This window comes from Hyperolius riggenbachi, chromosome 5 (genome assembly GCF_040937935.1).
Source record: "Hyperolius riggenbachi isolate aHypRig1 chromosome 5, aHypRig1.pri, whole genome shotgun sequence".
In the NCBI taxonomy this organism is placed as follows: Eukaryota; Metazoa; Chordata; class Amphibia; order Anura; family Hyperoliidae; genus Hyperolius; species Hyperolius riggenbachi.
The window spans coordinates 382,540,437-382,562,331 of record NC_090650.1 but is presented as its reverse complement, the minus strand read 5'-3'; the positions used below and the strand labels follow the sequence as shown (position 1 = coordinate 382,562,331).

Here is a 21,895-nt window from a genome sequence, read left to right as displayed (position 1 = left end):
GGAACGGACGCATGTGAACGTCCGCATAGACTTTGCATTGCTATGCGGAACGTGCGTTCCTTTTGTACAGTATACGGTCCGGATCCGATCAGGCGAATCCGGACAGCGAATGCTAATGTGAACCAGGCCTAAGGAATAACTTTTTTAATATGTACAGTATGTCAAGAGGGTATATTACTATTAAGTTATGTGCTTAAAAATAGTGACTGAAAAAATGCACCTTTATTTTCAAATAATATATTTTCACCATACTTTGTACTAGGGATATCATTTAAATGTTGCAATAACTGGGACAATGTGCAAATAAAATGTGTGGCTTTTATCCACAGTTTTAGGTTTCATTTTAAAATTTTTATAATGGCTGAAAACTGAGAAATAATGATTTTTTTCTTATTATTCCCATTAAAATGCATTTAGAATAAAAATACTTAGCATAAGGTACCACCCAAAAGAAAGCATAATTGGTAGAAAAAAAAAAAACCAAACCAAAATATAGATTATTTTGTTGTGACAAGTAGTGATAAAGTCTTTGGGAAATTAAAAGGAGAAGTGCTGAAATGTGAAAATTCCTCTCGGCCATAAAAAGTTGTACTCACTTGGGGCTTTTTTCAGCCCCTAGAAGTCTGTTAGGCCCCAAGGTGAGGTTCCGCTCTGAGCCAGGCCTGCAGTGGCCCATCCACAAGATTACGACCCGCGTCGGGTCGGTATCTTCTACGCATGCGTGAGCTCTCTGCACCTGCATAGTTCAGAGAGAATTGAAGCATCTTAGCATTGGCTGCTAGGATGAAAAGCATGAATGCCACCGCACCACCAGTATGTGCATCCTTGCAAGGCTGGCTAATACTGTTATAAGCATGGTTAGTTATGGCTTTGGCTTCAAGACTAGTTTGTACCGTTGACCCTCATATTCTGTTTCACCACTAGACAGAATAGGACCACCGGATTTCAGTTCTGCTTCAAACAAAGGTCCACTGTAATGTCTTGTGTGGCCCAGTACTCCAGTGTATACATCTCCAGAGGAGTAACAGGCCATAGTGTACAGGCAGTGCGTGTCAGCACAACACTACGCCTCGCTGCTCACAATTTTCATGTGTATGCAAAACAACCTGTGCCTGCCAGCAAGGTAAATGTAGCATGTAAACAATGCGTGACCTTCTCTCATTCAGCAGCAAGCTGAACCAGCCACTATCATGTTTTATTTACAGTGAGCAGCACTGAACAATACATACATAATAACCAAAACAAACTGACACGGGAGGAGGAGAGGGCCCTGCCTGATCACGCTTGTGGCAACAGCAAGTCTACTGTTGTCTACGCATCCTCATAGTTCACTAAACCAACTACCCATACGAAGCGTTCAGGATGAAGTTCTGATTTCACTTGCCTAGTCCTCCTGAGTGTGTAGTAAGGTCAGAGGATGATCACAACAAGCAGGATAGAGAGATAGATAGATAGATAGATAGGATTTTTTTATGCCCAACATTTACACTTTAAAGCAAACCTAAAGCGAAAAATAAACTTATAAGATAGTGAATTGTATGTGTAGTAGAGCTAAGAAATAGTACATTAGTAGTAAAGAAAAGAGTCTCATATTGTTTTCCTCTACAGGAAGAGTTAAAAAAAAACTTCAGTTATTTATGCAAAAGAGCTTCTCTGAGCTCTAAAACCCACTGGGTGGAATACAGTCCTGTTTTCTGAAGCACTTAAAACAGCCAAGAAACAGTGAGAGACCAATTGAGATAAGGTTTTACTGCAGGAGAGTTCAAAGGGTCATTATTTCTGCTTTGTTTTATAGCTTAAAGACAGAGTGTGGTTTTAAAACTGCAACTGTGACAGTATGATGCTGTTACAAAAAAAAGTTATATAACTGAAAATAAAAATAAGAGACTTTTCTTTGCTACTACTGTTCTATTCATTATCCGTTCTGCACAATTATCTCATAAGGGTTTTTTTCACTTCAGGTTTAAATTTAAAGAAAATCTGTAAGGAAAAAACCTCCCCTAGGGGGTACTCACCTAGGGTGGGGGAAGCCCCCGGATCCTTTTGAGGCTTCCCCTGTACTCCTCGGTCCCACGGCGGCGGAGAAAATACACCCAGAGCGGCAGCGATGTAAATATTTACCTCCGTGGCTCCAGCGCAGGCGCAGTATCCGCTCCTTCCCATGGAGATAAGCGAAAATAGCCGAACTCCGTTGGGCCGCTCTACTGCATAGGCGCAGTCTCCTGCGCAGTAGAGCGGACCGGATGGAGATCGGGTATTTCCGCCAGAAGAGCCGCAACAGCGCCCCCGCTGGAGCCTGGAAAGGTAAATATTGCACAGGCTGTCCGGTCGCTGTTTGGAGGGCTGCAGCGAGACCCCCGTGGGACAGAGGAGGACGGGGGAAGCCTCATTAGGTTCCGGAGGCTTCCCCCTCCTGAGGAGAGTACCCCCTAGGGGACATTTTTACAGTGTCTCTTTAAAACAAGTCTGATGGATGCAAGGTCAATATTAGGACACAGAGGACATATCTGGAAGATAACCGCTGCACTTATAATCCTGTGATGCCCCCCTATATATTACAATACATATGTGGCATTTTCATCTTGCTGTGATGGTCACAAGAGAGGGGAAGATTATCATCCAAACTATCAGTAACTGACAGTCTGAGCTGTGAGCCTGTGCTATGGAAGGGCTACAGCAGGGAGAGAAGAACCAGAGATATTTACTGCAGTGACAATCAATACAAGCGGAACACAGGGCCAGATTTATCAAAGCATTACCAACAGTTTTTATTCTAACCAAGAAGGGGGGGGGGGGGGGGGGGGGGAGACTGTTCTGCATAATAAGAAGAAGATTCTTAAATTCTACTTAATAGTGACAGTTTGGTGTGAATTTCTAGAGCTGCACTACCATTAAGAAAAGTGCAAATCCATCCCTAAACTGCAGCAGATTAAGAAGTGCTTAACAGAAGGTCTACAGATGGAGTGGAGTGCAGGCTAGACATGATTTGTGAAGTGCTCCTCCCCCTTTCTGCCAGGTGTCCTGTGAAGCTGTTCTGTGCTTAAAGAAACACTGAAGCCAGTTTAAAATGGCTTTTTAACTTTTATTTATTTATGTGAGGCATGTTTGCCTGTTAAAACACCGTTATCCCGCGGCAGAACGAGGGGTCTTTACCCCCAAAATCCCCTGTGCAAAATCCACGACTTTCTTGGTCGTGGATTTTGCGGCTCATGGAGGCAGAGCTTTCGGCTGCAGCTCTGCCTCCATGCGTGTCAATCAGCCGCAGATCTCCGCCTCTCCCCTGCCCCTCTCAGTGAAGGAAGACTGAGAGGGGCAGGGAGAGGCGGCGATCAGCGCTGATAGACGCGTGTAGAGGCAGAGCTTCAGCTGAAAGCTCTGCCTCTCACGGAAGCGCTCCCTGCAGTGTGCACCCGGGGATTTGGGGGGTAAAGACCCCTCGTTCTGCTGCGGGATAGCGGCGTTTTAAACTGGCTTCAGTGTCTCTTTAAAGGACAACTAATCCTTCATGACGCTAATGGGGTGAATGGGCATGTTTATAAAAGGTGGCAATCAGCCCGATCTCCAGAGATTTCTACATAAATAGCATCACTTTTCCGACCATTATATTATTAAAAGTGCCGATGATTTTTAAAGATTGCCATAACTATCACCATCACTATAAAGCTCCGAACGCACGGCAGATGAAACTTGGCCGAAATGGCCGATAGTGACCCCTCAGTCCAGAGAGCATGGTTCTCCTTGCTTACCCTGCTCCCATGTGACCTCACTCCCATGCCGCTCCATCGGCCCTATGCCCCCCAGCAACAAAATGCATAATTATAAAGCAGCAATAAGCTGAGCCCCAATTGAATATTCACCCAAAACTCCAATTTCAAATTTTGGAGATGCATTTCACTTTTTGTAATAGGAACAGGAAGTGAAAGAAATCTACACAGACAAAAAAAACAAAACAAAAACCTTTCAAGAGAATCTGAGGTGACCCTAAAAAACAATGAAATCCCTTCCCTAAGAAGATGTTTGAAGAATTTCCTGCAGGACACCACTGCTGCCCGGGACTCCCTTTATGGTCGCTTCTCTTCAGGAACAAGCGCAGCTGTACTGTGCCTGCATGTAATGGCTCTTGTTGGGTAGGTTTCGGTGGTCCCCGCATGGCAATGGTGGGGGCCAGGAGGACATGGGAAGCCTCTGCAGGATCCAGAGGCCTCACTCTCCTTAGGCAAGTATCTGATTTTATTTTTTTAGGGTCACTTCAGGTACACCTTAAAGTGTACCTGAGACAAGAATCGTCTCAGGTAACATACTTACCTGGGCCTTCCTTAAGCCCCCTTAAGGCCGCTCGTCAATCGCAGTCTCTCCGAGTGGCTCAGGTCCCCAGCAATTCTGCCCGAAAGCCTGGCCGAGTCGCATGAGCACGGCCCGGCCATGACCTTTCCCGTCCCTGGAACAATCTGCGCCTGCGCAGTAGTACTGAGCAGGAGCAGAACGCTCCTAGGGATAGGAGCACACATGGCCGGGCCGTGCACACACGCCAAAGTGCGATTTGGCCAGGCTTTCAATTGCCGGTGCCCGGAGCCACTTGGGGAGATGGTGGGGACAAGCAGCCTTAAGTGGGCTTAAAGTGTACCAGAGCCATTTTAAACTAACATTTTTGAAAATGAAAAGTTTATCATACCTGGGGCTTCCTCCAACCCCATGCTCTTGGATCGCTCCCACGCAGCAGTCTCCCTCTTCAGTGCTGAGTCCCGTAACTCCCTCCAGTCTCAGCCAGCCGGAGAGATACGTAGAGGGCGCACTTCTCTTGCGCAGACTGGCTAAAGTTGCGGGACCCAGGAACCAAAGAGGGAGAAGACTGAGGACAGCAGCATGGGAGCAGTCCAAGCACGAGGCTGGAGGAAGCCCCAGGTATGTAAAAAAACAAACAAAAAACAAACAAAAAAAACCTTTTCATTTAAAATGGCTCTGGTACACTTTAAGGAAGCCTCACGTAAGAATGGAATCCGAGACACTTCTCGTCTTAAGCTACGTACACACATGCGACAACGATCGTTCGTTGTCAACGACGAACGAACTTTTAATTGATGAAAGAACGACCTAAGTAAAGTTAGTTTTAAAAGGTGTGTAACGATCTGATCGTTAGAAGGAACGTTACATCAGGTAGAAGTAACTATTGCGCCTGCGCATAAAAATGAAAAGTTCCATGGAGAAATAGTGAAATGCGCATGTCAAGCCTAGTACGAACGATTGTTTCCAATGATGTACTACTTTTGCAAACGATCGACGTTGGGAAAAATCCGCCAAACTAGATCATTCGTTTTGAACGATCTAGCTCGTCCGTCGTTAGACTTCATGGTCGTTGGCTGTTTTTTTCAAACGATCGTCGTCTGAAATGATCGGGGAATGATAGTTTCAAACGACTATAGTCGCATGTGTGTACGCACCTTTAGGTTCCATTTAAATTGGCCCTAAACCTTATCCACATCACACACTAAAAATGTTCTGGATATGATGTCATCTTGAATTTAAAATTATCTATGAAGTTTGATAGTCCTTGCTTGTAAACCTCTTACATTTTGCAGATTTCCCCACTCTTTGCCTCGCCTTTGGCTTTTCAGACGGTTTACTATCTTTTTTCTCGAATGATGAAGTCTTGCTTCTTTGCCTCAGCTCTTCCTCTGGTGGACCTTAAATATTAAAAATAATAGATAAAAATTATACATACAAATTACTTCAAACAAAAATGAATGGTCAGGTTTTCTTATCCTTTCAAAAGAAAGTGTAATAACATATAGTATTCAGGATACTCGTTTTTACCTTCTCCTGGTTTTAGCATCAAAAATGTTTTATATCTATGGCAAATATTGCTGTATATTAGTATGAAAAATAGACGTTTGCCTTCTTAAAGAAGGCATTTGCGATTATTCAAGTTGGAGTGCGCAAATGAGGTCTCCCACAATGCATCACTGCTGAATATGCAAAGTGTCCCTGAAAGCTAAACACACTTTCAGAACTGCTGGATGGGACGATTTGCATATTCAGCAGTGATGCATTGTGGGAGACATCATTTGCTCACTCCAACCTGAATAATCACAAATACCTTCTGTTTATGGCAAACCTCTGCTTTGCATAGCATTTTAGTAAGATGGCTTTTTGGTCCTTTTTAGCGCCTTACACAATCCTAGGAGTTCTGGTTCACAGTGAGCTTCCTGGGCAATCCGTATATTAGTAAGTAACACTGACCTCCCAGTGAAGTTCAGCATAGGCTATGATGTCACACAGCACTCTGGAAGATCATGTGCTGTGTGAAAATAATTCCCAACATGATTCTCCATGCCAACAGTAAAGATACCGGCATCTGATACATTTAAAGGGGAACTGAAGTAAGAGGTATACGGAGGCTGCCATATTTATTTTCTTTTAATCAATACCAGTTGCCTGGCAACCCTGCTGGTCTATTTCTCTGCAGTAGTATATGAATAACACCAGAAACAAGCATGCAGCTAGTCTTGTCAGATCTGACTTTAAAGGGAAGGTTCAGGGTGGCTCTTAAAAAAATAAAAATGCCTATCCACTTACCTGGGGCTTCCTCCAGCCGTGGGCAGCCAGGACGTGCCCTCGGCGCCGCTCCGCAGGCTCCCGGTCCCCTCCGGTGGCCGACCCGACCTGGCCAGGCCGGCTGCAGGCGCAGTACAGCCCGGAGGACGTCCGATGACGTCAGCGCGCCCCCGTGAGGCGCATTTTGAAACGCAGAAGAGCCCGACCTGGCAGCCGGCCTGGCCAGGTCGGGTCGGCCACCGGAGGGGACCGGGAGCCTGCGGAGCGGCGCCGAGGGCACGTCCTGGCTGCCCACGGCTGGAGGAAGCCCCAGGTAAGTTGATGGGCATTTTTATTTTTTTAAGAGCCACCCTGAACCTTCCCTTTAAAGTCTGAAACACCTGAACTGCTGCATGCTTGTTCAGGGGCTATGGCTAATAGTATTAGAAGCAGAGGATCAGCAGGGCTGCCAGGCAACTGGTATTGCTTAAAAGGAAATAAACATGGCAGCCTCCATATACCTCTCTCTTCAGTTCCCCTTTAAGCATGCAAATCAGGGTGTGGCAAGATTTTACAATGGGTAAAATCCTTTATAATAAAACCTAACTGTCCCTGCGTCATCCTCTTTCCCTGTCTGCGTGTCCGTGGTTTTTTTGTACTGCGCATGAGTGTAGTATAGTCATCCGCTGGGACAGGAGGACGGACCATGGAGCAGGGCAGGCGTGTGTGCGGCAGACGGGTGCGCGCTTGCGCACTAACATGTGGCGGCGGTATCACGGGCTTAGGTACACTAGCAATTTATAAATAAATAAATATTGTAAAAAACAAAAAACAAAAAAAATGTAGTCATTAAAGCGGAACTGAAGAGTATTTTAAAACAAACGGTTTCACTTACCTTACCTTAAGAAGCTCCAGGTAAGTGAAATAGTTTGTTTTAAAATACTCATCAATTCCACTTTAAGTTCTATTCACTAGATTTCCTCTTTCTGCCTACCTTTGCATGAGAAACCTGAGTATGATCTGCCAGATCTACTATATATTCTGGCGTATAAGACTACTTTTTAAACCTTGAAAATCTTCTGAAAAGTCAGGGGTCATCTTATACGCCGGGTGTCATTGATGCCGGGTGATACCCCATATCCTGTTACCGGCTCTCAGGTGTCGCTGCTGAGGACTGTAGTGAAGCGGCACACATGTGTAAGATCTGAGAGGCAGAGAAGGAGGTAAATAGGATACAAGGGTGGGACAGAAGGGTGAAAGAGGCGTGTTTTATAGGCACAGCGTGATCTATTTTTCCATACTGCTCTGATAAACAGGGAGACAGGGAGAGCTGACCAATCCACTTAGGGAGAGCTGACCAATCCAACCAGTCAATTACCTGTATACTGTTATATACTGGGTACTACATACAGTACAGCACCAGTATCTGTTCATACATAGCACCAGTGTATGAATTTTTTTATTTTTTATTTGGTGTGTGTTGGAAGTGGGGTAGTCTTATATGGCGAGTATATCCCAAACTCTATATTTTAATTGGAATAATATGGGGGGTCGTCTTATACACTCAGTCGTCTTATACACTCAGTCGTCCTATACACCGGAATATACGGTACTCAGACTATCATTGGGCTATTTGAGCAAAGTTTAATCTACTGTAGACTACAGAATCTAGGGGAGCTGAGGACTGCTGTAAAGAGCCATGGGCCAGGCTGCCCTGAGCTCCAAGGGAACTGTCACCGCAGCAGAAAAGATAGTTCAGTGACAGGAAGCTCAGCTGCAAGCATACCAGCATATGGATACTTTGTGTACCGCTGAGTAGCCCTTGGAGCATCTGCTAAACATTTCTTTTGGCTTTACTCCATAAACATACCACAGAGATGGCTTTCTATTCAACACAGAGGAATACACACACTTCCACATTATTTATGCAGAATATATACAAAAAAACTAGCACACAATACTACAAAACAAATGATTCATTTGAGTATCACCAGATGACACAAACCAAGTATTCAAGCTCAGGTAAACCTGAGTAAAAAACCTCATGATATATGTGTAGTACAGACAATTAATAAACGTTAGTAGCAAAGAAAATCTTTTTTTATTTTCAGTTATACATTTTTTTTATAACGATGCATTCTGTCATATTTGCAGTTAACAAACCACACTCTGTATTTTAAACTACCGTATTTTTCGCCGTATAAGACGCACTTTTTCTCCCCAAAAAATAGGGGGAAAAAGTCCCTGCGTCTTATACGGCAAAGGCAGGGAATTCCCGACTTAGAAACGCCCGCCGATACGGACCGCGACCCGCCGCCATGTCGGGAATTCCCTGCTTGTGTGGCTGCACCCGACGTATGCATCTGCCTGCTCCCCATGCCTGTAATGTGTCCGGCTGAGTGTGTTACATGCCCCCTCCCGCTGTGTTCCTTATCGCTGCGTGCCCCCGCGAGTGTCTAATATGCCCGCTCCCCCGCCTGCCTTATCTCCCTCCCCCATGTGGTTGCTGGCCCCCCCGGGTGTTAATCTGCAGCGGGCTTACCTCTCCGCCATGCCCGCGAGGATTGGAGACTTCCTTCACAGCCGCGCATCTCGCTCTAGTGATCGGCATGTGATAATGACGCAATCACCACATGCCGATCACTAGAGCGAGATGCGCGGCTGTGAAGAAGGTCTCCAATCCTCGCGGGCATGGTGGAGAGGTAAGCCCGCTGCAGATTAACACCCGGGGGGGCCAGCCAAGACATGGGGGAGGGAGATAAGGCAGGCGGGGGAGCGGGCATATTAGACACTCGTGGGGGCACGCAGCGATAAGGAACACAGCGGGAGGGGGCATGTAACACACTCAGCCGGACACATAACAGGCATGGGGGAGAGGGCAGAGGCATAAGTCAGGTGCAGCCACATGAGGGACACAGAGGATACAGCAGGCATGGGGGACACAGAGGACACATGGGGGACACAGAGGACACATGGGGGACACAGAGGACACATGGGGGACACAGAGGACACATGGGGCAGGCATGAGGGACACATGAGGCATGCATAGGTGACACAGAGGACACATGGGGACACAGGCACATGGGGCAGGCTTTAGGGACACAGAGGACACATGGGGGACACAGAGGACACATGGGGCAGGTATTGGGGACACTGGGGAGACAATGGGACACAGGAGGACAACATTTGAGGGGTAACATGTACAAGACGCTCCTGGAATATGGACGCACCAGGTTTAGTATATATATTTTTTTTCTCTGGTTTTTGCCCTCTAAACCTGGGTGCGTCTTATATTCCGGAGCGTCTTATACGGCGCGAAATACGGTATATAAAAGAACAGAGCCGATGACCCTTTGATCTTTCCTGCAGTAAAACCTTATCTCAGCCTGTCTCTCACTGTTCTTTGTTGTTTTGGGTCGAGAGCTCAGAGAAGCTTTTGCATAGATAAGAAACTTCAGTTGTTAACTCCTCCTGCACTGGAAACAATATGAAACTCTGTTCTTTGCTACTAATGTTCCATTTCTTAGCTGTGCTACACATACAAAATCATTATCTCATAAGTTTATTTTCGCTTCAGGTTTGGTTTAACTTCTTGCCGACCGCTCCACGCCAATTGGCCTGAACGCGGCAGCAGCCCCAGGACCGCTCCATGCCGATTAGCAGAAGAGCATCTTTGCTTGGAACGCGCTCTGCCTTCAGTCTCCCAGTGGCGATCGCCGCTCGGAGACTGTTAGACGGTGAAACCGCTGTCTAACAGGACAGTACAGCACTGCGAAGATAAATATTTGTAAAAAAAAAAAAAAAAAAAAATTGAGGGAGCGATCAGACCCCACCAACAGATAGCTCTGTTGGTGGGGAGAAAAGGGAGGGGGGAATCATTTGTGTGCTGTGTTCAACGGCCCTGCAGCTAGGCCTTAAAGCTGCAGTGGCCCTTTTAGTAAAAAATGGCCTGGTCTTTAGGGGGGTTTCACACCGCGGTCCTCAAGTGGTTAAGTGTCACTAAATAGCACAAATCAGGTAGCTAGTTGTCATAAATATGCAATCAAATCATGAATGCAGTCTGTCAGGTAGAACATCCAACAAAACTTTAAAAAAAAAAAAATCCCTACTAATGGTGTAACTAGCATAGATTAGCAGTCTTTTTTCTTTGGGATATAAAAATCTCAACTCCACATAAAGCTGCCAGATAGTTCACAATGCTCGGGTCTGGATTATGACAATACTAGTTCTGCAAAGAGAACTAAAGTTGGCCGCTAATGGTCCAATTTCTAGAGAAAAATCGTTCAAGCAATCAGAAATTCTGATCGGAAGTGAAATCGTTCACTACACCATCAACGAACCAATCTTTGCTTCCTATCCATCACAACCAACAAGAAAATTCAAATTTTGGTTCGACGAAAATCCAATCGGACGACTGATTTTATAATCGTCTGTAATTGATTGTGCCCATCAACAGGGATTATTTACAACCAATCCGATAAGAATTTCTGATCGCTCAAACAATTTTTAGCTAGAAATTGGACCGTTAGTGGCCATCTTAAACATCTCGGTATTACCTTCAGCTTCCATTTGGAAAAGTCTGGAATGTGCTTGCAGGGCTGTCAGTCTACGATGTGTTATGAAGAGAAATGGACGATGAACAGAACCATTCGTGGATGGCGCACTCACAACATGAAGAGACTGTGGTTTCCGGGCACCGCGCTGTCCTTGGTATCACTTGCAGCCCTTGCAGACCTAAAGCAACAGAATTCGTACACAAAAAAAATAAAGTTATATATGTGCATTCCAAAATGTATCGAATAGTCACAGGGGCTCCTAAATAGATACAATTTTGCTAATAAAGTTTTTTGTGAAGTAGTCTGTCTCCTGACAAACATTTCAGCACTTTTGTTACAGTGATGAAAGAAAACAGCTTAGGTAATTGGTCAAATCTACATCAGAGATGTGAGTTTTGTAAATGTGAACAGAATGTTTTCTGAATTAATGACACTTCTGACCTCGCCAGCAAGCTATACGCATTCATTAATCATAAACAAGCAGATTTCTGTAATGCTAGGCAGGGCTGTGGAGTCGGAGTAATTTTGGGTGCCTGGAGTCGGAAAAAAAATGCACCGACTCCGACTCCTAATGAATTTAAACTGTAATTAAAATAGAAAATATGATAACATTTTCTATTTCTCAGATAATAGTCATCATAAATAATTTATATATACAGTAATAGCTGTGCTTAGCCCACAAAAATGAAATAAACCAATCAAAATGAGTTACTTGTGCTGCTTCAATAAAGCAGTCCCCGTATTTTTAAAGTCAGATATACATATCTGATTGTGACTGTACAGTATATATGTGTACACAGGAATCTCTTATATATACTAAATAACATCTATGCTGTAAGTATAAAGTCTGATGTGTAGCCGTGTCACTAATAGAGATGGTCAATGAGATGGAAATAATTCTGCGTTGATGCTGGTTTATGCAAATGTATGCACTCCCTTTGCTGATGAAATCAAATAATTTGATAGGTTGTTAAAATTTGGTTTGGCAACTACAAATTAAAGGGTAACTGAGATGGATGAAAAGAAAAGTTTTATACATACCTGGGGCTTCCTCCAGCCTCCTTCAGGCCAGTCAATCTCTGTCCTCCTCCACCACCTGGATCTTCTGCTATGAGTCCCGGTAATTCAGCCAGTCAGCGCAGTCCAGCCACGTGCCGCTCTCACAGCCAGGAGCTTTCTGCACCTGCGCAATAGTGCTACGCAGGTGTAGTACGCTCCCAGCGGCGGAGTGTGTGCATGCGCACTACGCCCGACTGGCTCAAGTACCTGGACCACTTGCAGAAGATCCAGGTGGCGGAGGACAGCGAGGGACTGATTAGCCTGAGGGGGGCTGGAGGAAGCCCCAGGTATTTATAAAACTTTAATTTAATCTGTCTCAGGTTTACTTTGTTACACAGTAGTACTATACTCTACATATGCACTCTCCACAGAGCTGCAGGGAATCCACTGAGAATGTTGTGCACATTGAACAGAGAGGTGTTGTCTGTCACCCATAAACCTGGTTCAGATTGTGCATGAAGAATGTGTAATAGAGGAAGAATCTCCTTATTCCCCTGCAGAGTACCTGCACATCACTCTTACATGTACCCACAGTTACATTGCCTAGGGCCTGATCCATGGTCAGATTGTGCATGAAGAATGTGTAATAGAGGAAGAATCTCCTTATTCCCCTGCAGAGTACCTGCACATCACTCTTACATGTACGCACAGTTACACTGCCTATGGCCTGATAGATGTTCTTTGTTCCGGTCTGTACCTTTTACAAGTACTCTTACCAAGGACTAGTTTTAGTCTATGACTAAAGGTAATAAATATGGCAGTCCACATATCCTTCTCACTTCAGTTGTCTTTTAAAATTCCTAAGTGTTGGCAGTTAATAGATGAATTTCATGTTACATACTGTCAATCAACAAGATTGTAATATGCAAATTAGAGTAGTCGGAGTCGAGGTCGGTGGATTTTTGTACCGACTCCACAGCCCTGATCCTAGGTACACACCATACAATTTTCTGGCAGATTTACCTGCCAGATCAATTTTTTCCAACATATCCAATTTGAATTTTGATTGATTTTCCGATTGATTTCCATAGAAGTGAACAGAAAAATCGATCAAATTCAGATCGGACATGTTGGAAAAATAACGATCTGGCAGATAAATCTGCCAGAAAATTGTATGGTGTGTACCTAGTATAAGAGAAGATGGATTGGACACAGACAGCAAGCATGACTCAATGTCCATTGAAGTCCTTCCAACAAGTTGATTGTGCTTACAAGGTGAGTAAGGGAAGTCTCCACAAGCACAGCAATGGAGTGCTTAAAGGGCAACTAAAGCAAGAGGGATTATTATTATTATTTAGTATTCATATAGCGCTGACATCTTCTGCAGCGCTGTACAGAGTATATAGTCTTATCACTAACTGTCCCTCAGAGGAGCATACAATCTAATCCCTACCAGAGTCCTATGTCTATGAATGTATCGTGTAGTGTATGTTTTGTAGTCTAGGGCCAATTTAGGGGGAAGCCAATTAACTTATCTGTATGTTTTTGGCATGTGGGAGGAAACTGGAGTGCCTGGAGGAAACCCACGCAGACACGGGGAGGACATACAAAGTCCTTGCAGATGTTGACCTGGCTGGGATTCGAAACGGAAACCCAGCGCTGCAAGGCGAGAACGCTAACCACTACGCGATATTTATTTCCTTTTTAACAATGCACATTGCCTGGCTGTCTTGCTGCTCCTCTGCCTCTAATACTTTTAGCCAATGACCCTAAACAAGCCTGCAGCAGATCAGGTGTTTGACATTATTGTCAGATCTGACAAGATCAGCTGCATGCTTGCTTCTGGTGTGATTCAGACACTACTGCAGCCAGATAGATCAGCAGGGCTGCCAGGCAATGTGTATTGTTTCAAAGGAAATAAATATGGCAGCCTCCATATTCTTCTCAATTCAGTTCCCCTTTAATGCAAAACTGAAGCGAAAAATACTTATGTGAGAATGAATTGTATGTGTAGAACAGATAAGAAATAGAACATTAGTAGCAAAGATATGAGTCTCATATTGTTTTCCTGTACAGGAAGAGTTAAAAAACTTCAGTTATCTATGTAAAAGAGCTTCTCTGAGCTCAACACAACTTGGGTACACACACACTACTGTCTGCTGAAAGTCCGCCCAGCAGGAGGGTCTGACGGACCAGTCGTTGGCTTCCGTAGTGCGTGTGTACACACCTTTAAACTCATCCAGTTTGAAAGTAGCGTTGTGGTCACCAAAACCTCCAAACGCCTTGGTGACCAGTGGGGATGGTCAAGGAGATGCAAACAATGCTAAGTTGATGCAGGATTATTCAAATATTGTCTGCATATGTATACAGCTTGAAAATGGACCAGTTGACTTCAAACTTGACAAGTCCATTTTCAAGCTGCACAAATTTACATAAAAGAATTAGCATAAACCAGCATCAACTTCTAATTATTTGCATAATCACATCTAGTTTTACTCCTTATTAAATAACATAAACATGCACTGCCTATATGTATACTGTATACTTACCCACCTCTTGATCCCCCTTCCCTATTCCTTTAGATTGTAAGCTCTCAAGGGCAGGGCTCTCTTACCCTTTTGTGTCTTGGAATTTTATTTTTAAAGAGACCCTGTAACCTCAAAAAGATCCCCTGGGGGGTACTCACCTCGGGTGGGGGAAGCCTCCGGATCCTAATGAGGCTTCCCACGCCGTCCTCTGTCCCACGGGGGTCTCGCTGCAGCCCTCCGAACAGCCGGCGACAGACCCGACTGTCAGTCCAATATTTACCTTTGCTGGCTCCAGCGGGGGCGCTGTGGCTGCTTTCGGCTCCGAACTACACGGAAATACCTGATCTCAGTCGGGTCCGCTCTACTGCTCAGGCGCCGGAAACTTGCGCCTGCGCAGTAGAGCAGACCAGACGGCGAGCGGGTATTTCCGTGTAGTTCGGAGCCGACAGCCGTCAGAGCGCCTGCGCAGGAGCCGGGAAGGTAAATATTGACGTCATCTTTCACAGAGGGCTGCAGCGAGACCCCTGAGGGACGGAGGACGGCGTGGGAAGCCTCATTAGGATCCGGAGGCTTCCCCCACCCGAGGTGAGTACCCCCCAGGGGACGTTTTGACGTTACAGATCCTCTTTAATAGCTTGCACTCTTATACATATTATTCATCATGTTACAGCTGTCATTGTAATAATCAGCAGTTCTGTATTTTGTATCAGTGTCCATATTTTATGTATACCATTGTCTGTATCATTATGTACCCCTTGTTTGTTTTCTTAATAAGTACAGGGTCACGGAATATGTTGGCTCTTTATAAATAAAAAATAGTAATAATAATAATAATAATCGTCTCTCCAGCCAGCTCACACATCCTCCAGCCTCTCTTGGCATGGTGGCCATCCTACACCTCATACCAGTCTCTCAGTCACCCAGTCTTTCTGTAGCATGGTGGTGGCCCCGCTACTCCTATCTCTCTGAAGAATGGCAGTTTGGTGGCCAGTACAGTAGCCATTGGGGTGTTTTTTTACCCTGGATGCTGGGTGTTCTTAAGTCCTGTTTCTTGAAATTCCATATTTGTGCTATTAAAATGTATTTGGCCTGCACCAGGGCTGTGGAGATGGTACAAAAATCAACAGACCCCGACTCCTTTGTTTATGAAACCACCATCTCCAGGTACCAAAGTTGCTTTGACTGACTCCACAGCCTTGGCCTGCACAATAATGCTGAAATTTCAGGTACAAGTCATATTGTCTGGCCAACTTTCTTGGATTGACTAGCCACGGCTTCATCTAGTTCCCTGGTGAGGCCTCACTAACATCAAGGCCTGGCAACTCCACATGGAGAGGGAGAGTAGTTTGGTAGTTAAAGTGGATCCGAGGTGAACTTTTACTCATTGCATAATTGTGTTTCTTTCCTATTGTTTATAGGGTATTCATCAAGCCAAATACTCTTTTGTTTTTGTTTAAATACGCTAATTCCCTATAAACTAAATAAACCACGCCCACAGATTTTCAGAGAGCCTTGGCAGTAGCAAGGGCTCATGGGAGCTCAGTCTGGGTAGGAGGAGGAGGAGGTGTTACTAGCCATTGATTTCAGAGGCAGAGGGGAGGAGGGGGGGGATTAGGTTTTTATCACAGGCTGAGTGCTCAACATACAGATAAGCCTGCCTCTGTTTAATGTTTACAAACAAAATGGTTGCTATCATTGTATCACAGGAAGAAATAATGATTTTCTATTAAAGCTGTTTGCAGCTAGATTTCCTGTGTAAACTATCTAAACTTTAGATAAGATATATAGACAAGTTACTTGTGATAGTTCGTTTTTCATCTCGGATCCGCTTTAAGGCCACAGTTGGGTTCTTATCTAACTATGGGATTTGCTGGAGTTCAATAGAGTATAACTACGTAGAAACACAGTGACCCAGTACAAGGCATCCATTACCAATTGTGTTCTGAAAGAAACTTAAACTGCCTAACTGCCAGTCATACTGATTTCCTCATCTACAACACAAACAGATCTAGTAAGGACACCAGCTCTGGGTACAGTAATTACATCAGCAACGATAGCATCTATATTTCTTTCAAAACAGTACATAATATCTGCTGACTGATACTTTCCAGTGCCTACCAAACAGGAAACACTAAACAGTGCCTCAAGCTGTACCTTCTGATTTGGATCTGAATTCTGCTGAAATATGATAAGAGTAGATGGAAATTGGATTGCTACAAAGTTTTGTACCGAATTTGTGCCATGTTAATCAGATTTTCAGTTGATTTCTTAATCAGAAGTTACTGCTTATTGTTAGTAAAGTGAAGGAAATGTAATGAAGAAATGTTTTTCTTTAAAGTAGACCTAAACTCAAAACTTTCTCTCAGTTCTAAAAGATAATGAACCGCATAATAAAGGGATATTTAAACGTAAAGAAAACAACCAAACACACACGCTATTCGGCCCCAACAGTGTGTAGTTCTTTGCGGAAACGAGAACCATGGGAAATTCCAAAGGGAACAAAAGGGATTGATGAGAAATCTATATCGGTGTGCCTAGCTTAAAGGGGCACTACAGCGAAAAACTGTAAAATTTAAAATATGTGCAAACATATACAAATAAGAAGTACATTTTTTTCCAGAGTAAAATGAGCTATAAATTACCTTTCTCCTATGTTGCTGTCACTTCCAGTAGGTTGTAGAAATCGGACAAAAGTGACAAGTTTTGGACTAGTCCATCTCTTTATAGGAAAAATCAACTAACCCTTCGCACACTCACATGCAAATGTTCAAACAAATGCATTCACAGATTTACTCATCCAGGCACAACTGTTATCCCTACAGCTAAATTAAAAGCCAGGGTTTTAGTTCACAGAAGAATGCATTCTTATGCTTAGTCACCTATACTGCGTGGAAGTACCCAGGTAAACATAGGTGTCCTAACTCTGGCCCTGTAACATGCATAGTGCAGACATGCAAACACATTCATTGCATCAAACCTATCAATGGATTAGGAGCACACATCCTAACTTCCTCTCCTGGGAAAGACAGTGCATCTTACCAATCGCACAAGGGAGCTAATGTTATGTGTCCATGTGCACCATGCGCATACACCAGCATAAGCTGTCTGCATGCTGACAAACATACAGGGGAAGGGGGAGTGCACCGAATTGGACCCTAGCCACAGGGGTCAATGATAAGAATAAACATACATATATCCAGGCACATCGCCTCTAGTTAGGAGTATGCGCATGGTGCACATGGACACATAACATTAGCTCCCTTGTGCGATTGGTAAGATGCACTGTCTTTCCCAGGAGAGGAAGTTAGGATGTGTGCTCCTAATCCATTGATAGGTTTGATGCAATGAATGTGTTTGCATGTCTGCACTATGCATGTTACAGGGCCAGAGTTAGGACACCTATGTTTACCTGGGTACTTCTACGCAGTATAGGTGACTAAGCATAAGAATGCATTCTTCTGTGAACTAAAACCCTGGCTTTTAATTTAGCTGTAGGGATAACAGTTGTGCCTGGATGAGTAAATCTGTGAATGCATTTGTTTGAACATTTGCATGTGAGTGTGCGAAGGGTTAATTGATTTTTGCTGTTTCTAGCCACACCCCCTTCAGCACCTCCCTTTCCCTAATAATTTATTTAATGTCCTAACTAGAGGCGATGTGCCTGGATATATGTATGTTTATTCATCTCTTTATAGGGGCTTCTCAGGGATATATATTTATTTTCAAAAGCACTTAGTGAATGGCAGTTGCTCTGTCCAACTGCCAAAAAACTGTGTAGGGAGCAGGGAAGCTGGCCAGCATCATTGTTTAAATCCTTTTTAGAGAATATCTTTATAAAGAATAAACGCCTGGCTGAGAATCCCCTATGAAGAGATGGACTAGTCCAAAACCTGTCACTTCTGTCAGATTTCTACTGCCTACTGTAAGTGACAGCATTATAGGAGAAAAGTAATTTTTGGCTCACTTTACTCTGGAAGAAACATACTTCTTATTTGTATGTTTGCAAATATATAACAAATTTTACAGTTTTTCGCTGTAGTGCCCCTTTATTTTCATCAGATGCGATCTTTCGATGAAGTATTTACATTCGAATTGTACCAAAAACAGCGCAGTTTGGTGACAATCAATGTGAAACGATTCTTTGGTCGATTGGAACTGAAAACTTCATTAATCCGAAAGTTGGATTTTACAATTGTATCAGAATAGAGAAAAATGGCCTAATTGACCTGTTTTTGGGAATATTCGAGAATTATCTTCTGATCGTATAAAGTGCATCGAAAGATGCATCCAATGAAAAAAATTGTACCATTAATGAGCTACAGAAACACCTTCATTTTCCAGCATTAACGGGGATCGGCTGATGCGTGGTGTAGTTTCTGGTTGCTTGAGAGTCAATGTTAAAAATTGGCCTAACTAAAAATCAGTACTATACCCCACACTGTATACTTATCCTAAACGCTGTAAATGTTGAAATACAGTAAATAAAAACAAATTAAGACAAAGGACAGTCTTAAAGGGTTACTTAAAGGGACCCTGAACCGTGAAAAAACCCCACAAGTCTGGACTTAACTGGGGCTTCCTCCAACCCCCTGAAGCCCGCGAGGTCCCTGAACGCCCTCAGAGTTTTCAAAAGGCTGAACTGCCCATGGCAAAAGGCTGATGGCAACACACACGTGATCAAGCCAGGTGCACGTGCAGGACTTTGCCCAAAGTCACCAGCCTAACGGGGCCACCAGCAGGAACACGGATGGGACCCAGATAACGCCGGGAAACCTCACGGGCTGTGGGGGGTTGGAGAAAGCCTCAGGTAAGTCCAGATGTGGTTTTTTTTCACTGTTCAGGGTCCCTTTAAAGTCAACCTAAAAAAAATCAGCTTAACTAACCTCTGGCTTCTTGCAGCCCCCTGGAGTCATCCTGTGCCTACGACATCCATCCAAGTCCCCCTTGCAAGCAGTGGCCACCCCCGCAAAGCTGGCTGGCCACAAAACTCCCCACTGCGCAACCGCAGCCAGGAGCGTTTCCATGCATGCGCAATATCCACAAATTGCTACTAGGCATGCGCAGAGCACTCCCGGCAGCGTGATCAGGGTGCTCGGGGCTACCCCTGCGCAGTAGCCGTTTACTGGCAGCAACTGGCCATTTATGCGGGGGTCGCCACTGGTTGCCAGAGGGACTCGGACGAACGTCATGGGCACAAGATGATTCCAAGGGGCTGCAAGAAGCCCCAGGTAAGTTCAACTGATATTATTTTGATTGACTTTGGATTTCCTTTAATCTAACAGAGTTTATTACTATATAAAGATGTGTAAAAGTAGATATACATCTAGTAAGGCCATCATTTTTTTTCATGGTGCTTGAGATTTCTGGTTAACTGAGTTCTGCATAACGGGGTTTGTTTTTACTGTACTGGGAAAAAGGATGTATGCTGTTGTCGACTTTGCACGAGTCAATGGAAATGTTAGATTGTATCTTTACATTCTAATTAGAATAAATTAGCTCTGCATTTTGATCATTGTGATTATGAGTTGCATGCTAATAAAATAAACACTTGCACAACAGGTTATTCATGCATGTAAACATGGTGCTAATAACACTGAGAGTAACAAGGGCAGACAGACTGAGATCACAGGTCCAGTTATGAGAGTTGGAGAAATGCAATATACATACCTCCCAACTTTGTGAGATGAGAAAGAGGGACACTTAAACCACACCCCTGATCACGACCCCATCACACCCCTAGTCACGCATACCATAAAGATTTCATAAGAAAAATAGGTTTTATAATTCAAACCACACTGGTCCTTTCTATCCTGGTTCGTTTTCCTTCATATTAACATTTTAAAATTAATAATATATCAATTTAAAGGATGGGAATAAAGTTTAGAATCAAACACACTTTTTAGTAGAGAAATATATATATTTACATAGAAAGAGGGACAAAGTCCTAAAAGAGGGACAAATGAGGTGGAAAGAGGGACAGGGCTCCCAAAGAGGGACTGTCCCTCCAAAAGAGGGACAGTTGGGAGCTATAATACAAAACTGATACTGCAACAATACTGAGACTCCTGGTCTGCCTGGTGGCACGTAATGAAAAAAAAAGTATTCCCCACCAGAGAGAACTGGCACCAAAGTCACAGGAGAGAGAAGTGATGCCATCATAGGGGGATCTCAGGAGGCGCAGTGCCCCCGCCTGCCCTGCATCAGCCGCAGCCTGGCAGGGAAGGGGTTACGCTGCATGCCCCCTGCACGTGGCATGACCCCCGCCGCCCTCCGTCCGTCACCTACCAGCTGCAGGTCTCGCCGAGGTCCCTGGTCTGCACAGCCGCCGCCTGCCATTCACAGCACAGCCGACACAGGAAGTAGGCCGCACCAATCGAGCGCCTATCCGCAGCTCAGCCTGTTCATTCTGAAAAGAGCAGCAGACAGAGAGGCGTAGAGGAGGAGCGCAGAGCTGCCAGGTGGGGGATGGCAAAGCATTGTGTGCAGTGCACTGTGCAGTTTCACTTTACTTTTCTTTGTTACTTGATAGAATTCCAGCCATTCCAATGGACGTTAAACAGGAATAACGTTTGTTAATTACAGTTTTTTTGTGTTCTTCTACTACAGCAGAGATGTCCACACTTTTTTGACTTGTGAGCTACTTTGAAAAATTAGCAAGTCAAAATGATCTACCTATGTAAAATTTTAGGAGCAGTGGGTCGGGATCTACCAAGAGGTCCTTCGCAATCTACTAGTAGATCACGATCTACCTAATCTACAGTTATCAACAGCAAAATGTATAGTGGTCAGACGACTGTGTGTTTATCCCACAGATACATACTTTGAGGGGTGCAAAAAGAGCATGGAAACTGGGCCGAATTCACAGTTTCCCTGCAGGCAAATTGCAGGGAAACTCTGCAATAGGACACAATGGCGCGCGCCGGCCGAATAGCTTACCTTAGCTATTCGGCCAACATTGCCATCAGGGCCGAATCGCTTACCTTAGCTATTCGGCCGACATTGGCATCAGTTTCCGTACAGGAGGCTGTGAATCCCATAGCCGTGCATGGTACTGCGTATGGGATTCATCAGCGTTCCTGCAGATGAAGTGCCGCCGCACGTCTCCCAGCCATGTGCGGCACAAGTGGAAACGGGCCCTTAGGGCTTGTTTGCACTGCAGGAGTTTTTGGCTTTTTTTCGCCCGTGTGCAGTTTTTAACACCCCCCCCCCGACCACGTGGACAATAAATGTCTATGAGAAGGTTCATATCAGCGCGGGTCATGCGCTATGCAGCTAGCAAAT

General features: G+C 44.4%; 1 protein-coding gene across 2 annotated transcripts in view; it reads right to left on the bottom strand.

Annotated features, from left to right (window-relative positions):
• DPY19L4 (dpy-19 like 4) overlaps positions 1–20,979 on the bottom strand; it is an 86,375-nt gene extending 65,396 nt beyond the window's left edge. For both annotated transcript variants that reach the window (XM_068237671.1, XM_068237672.1), the window contains exons 1-3: positions 20,900–20,979; positions 11,088–11,265; positions 5,568–5,681 (exon numbers count right to left, since the gene is read on the bottom strand). In XM_068237671.1, the coding sequence (XP_068093772.1) occupies positions 5,568–5,681; positions 11,088–11,100 (127 nt within the window). In that variant the 5' untranslated portion in view covers positions 11,101–11,265; positions 20,900–20,979. The remainder of the gene's footprint in view (positions 1–5,567; positions 5,682–11,087; positions 11,266–20,899) is intronic.
• Between the last annotated feature and the right edge of the window lie 916 nt (positions 20,980–21,895).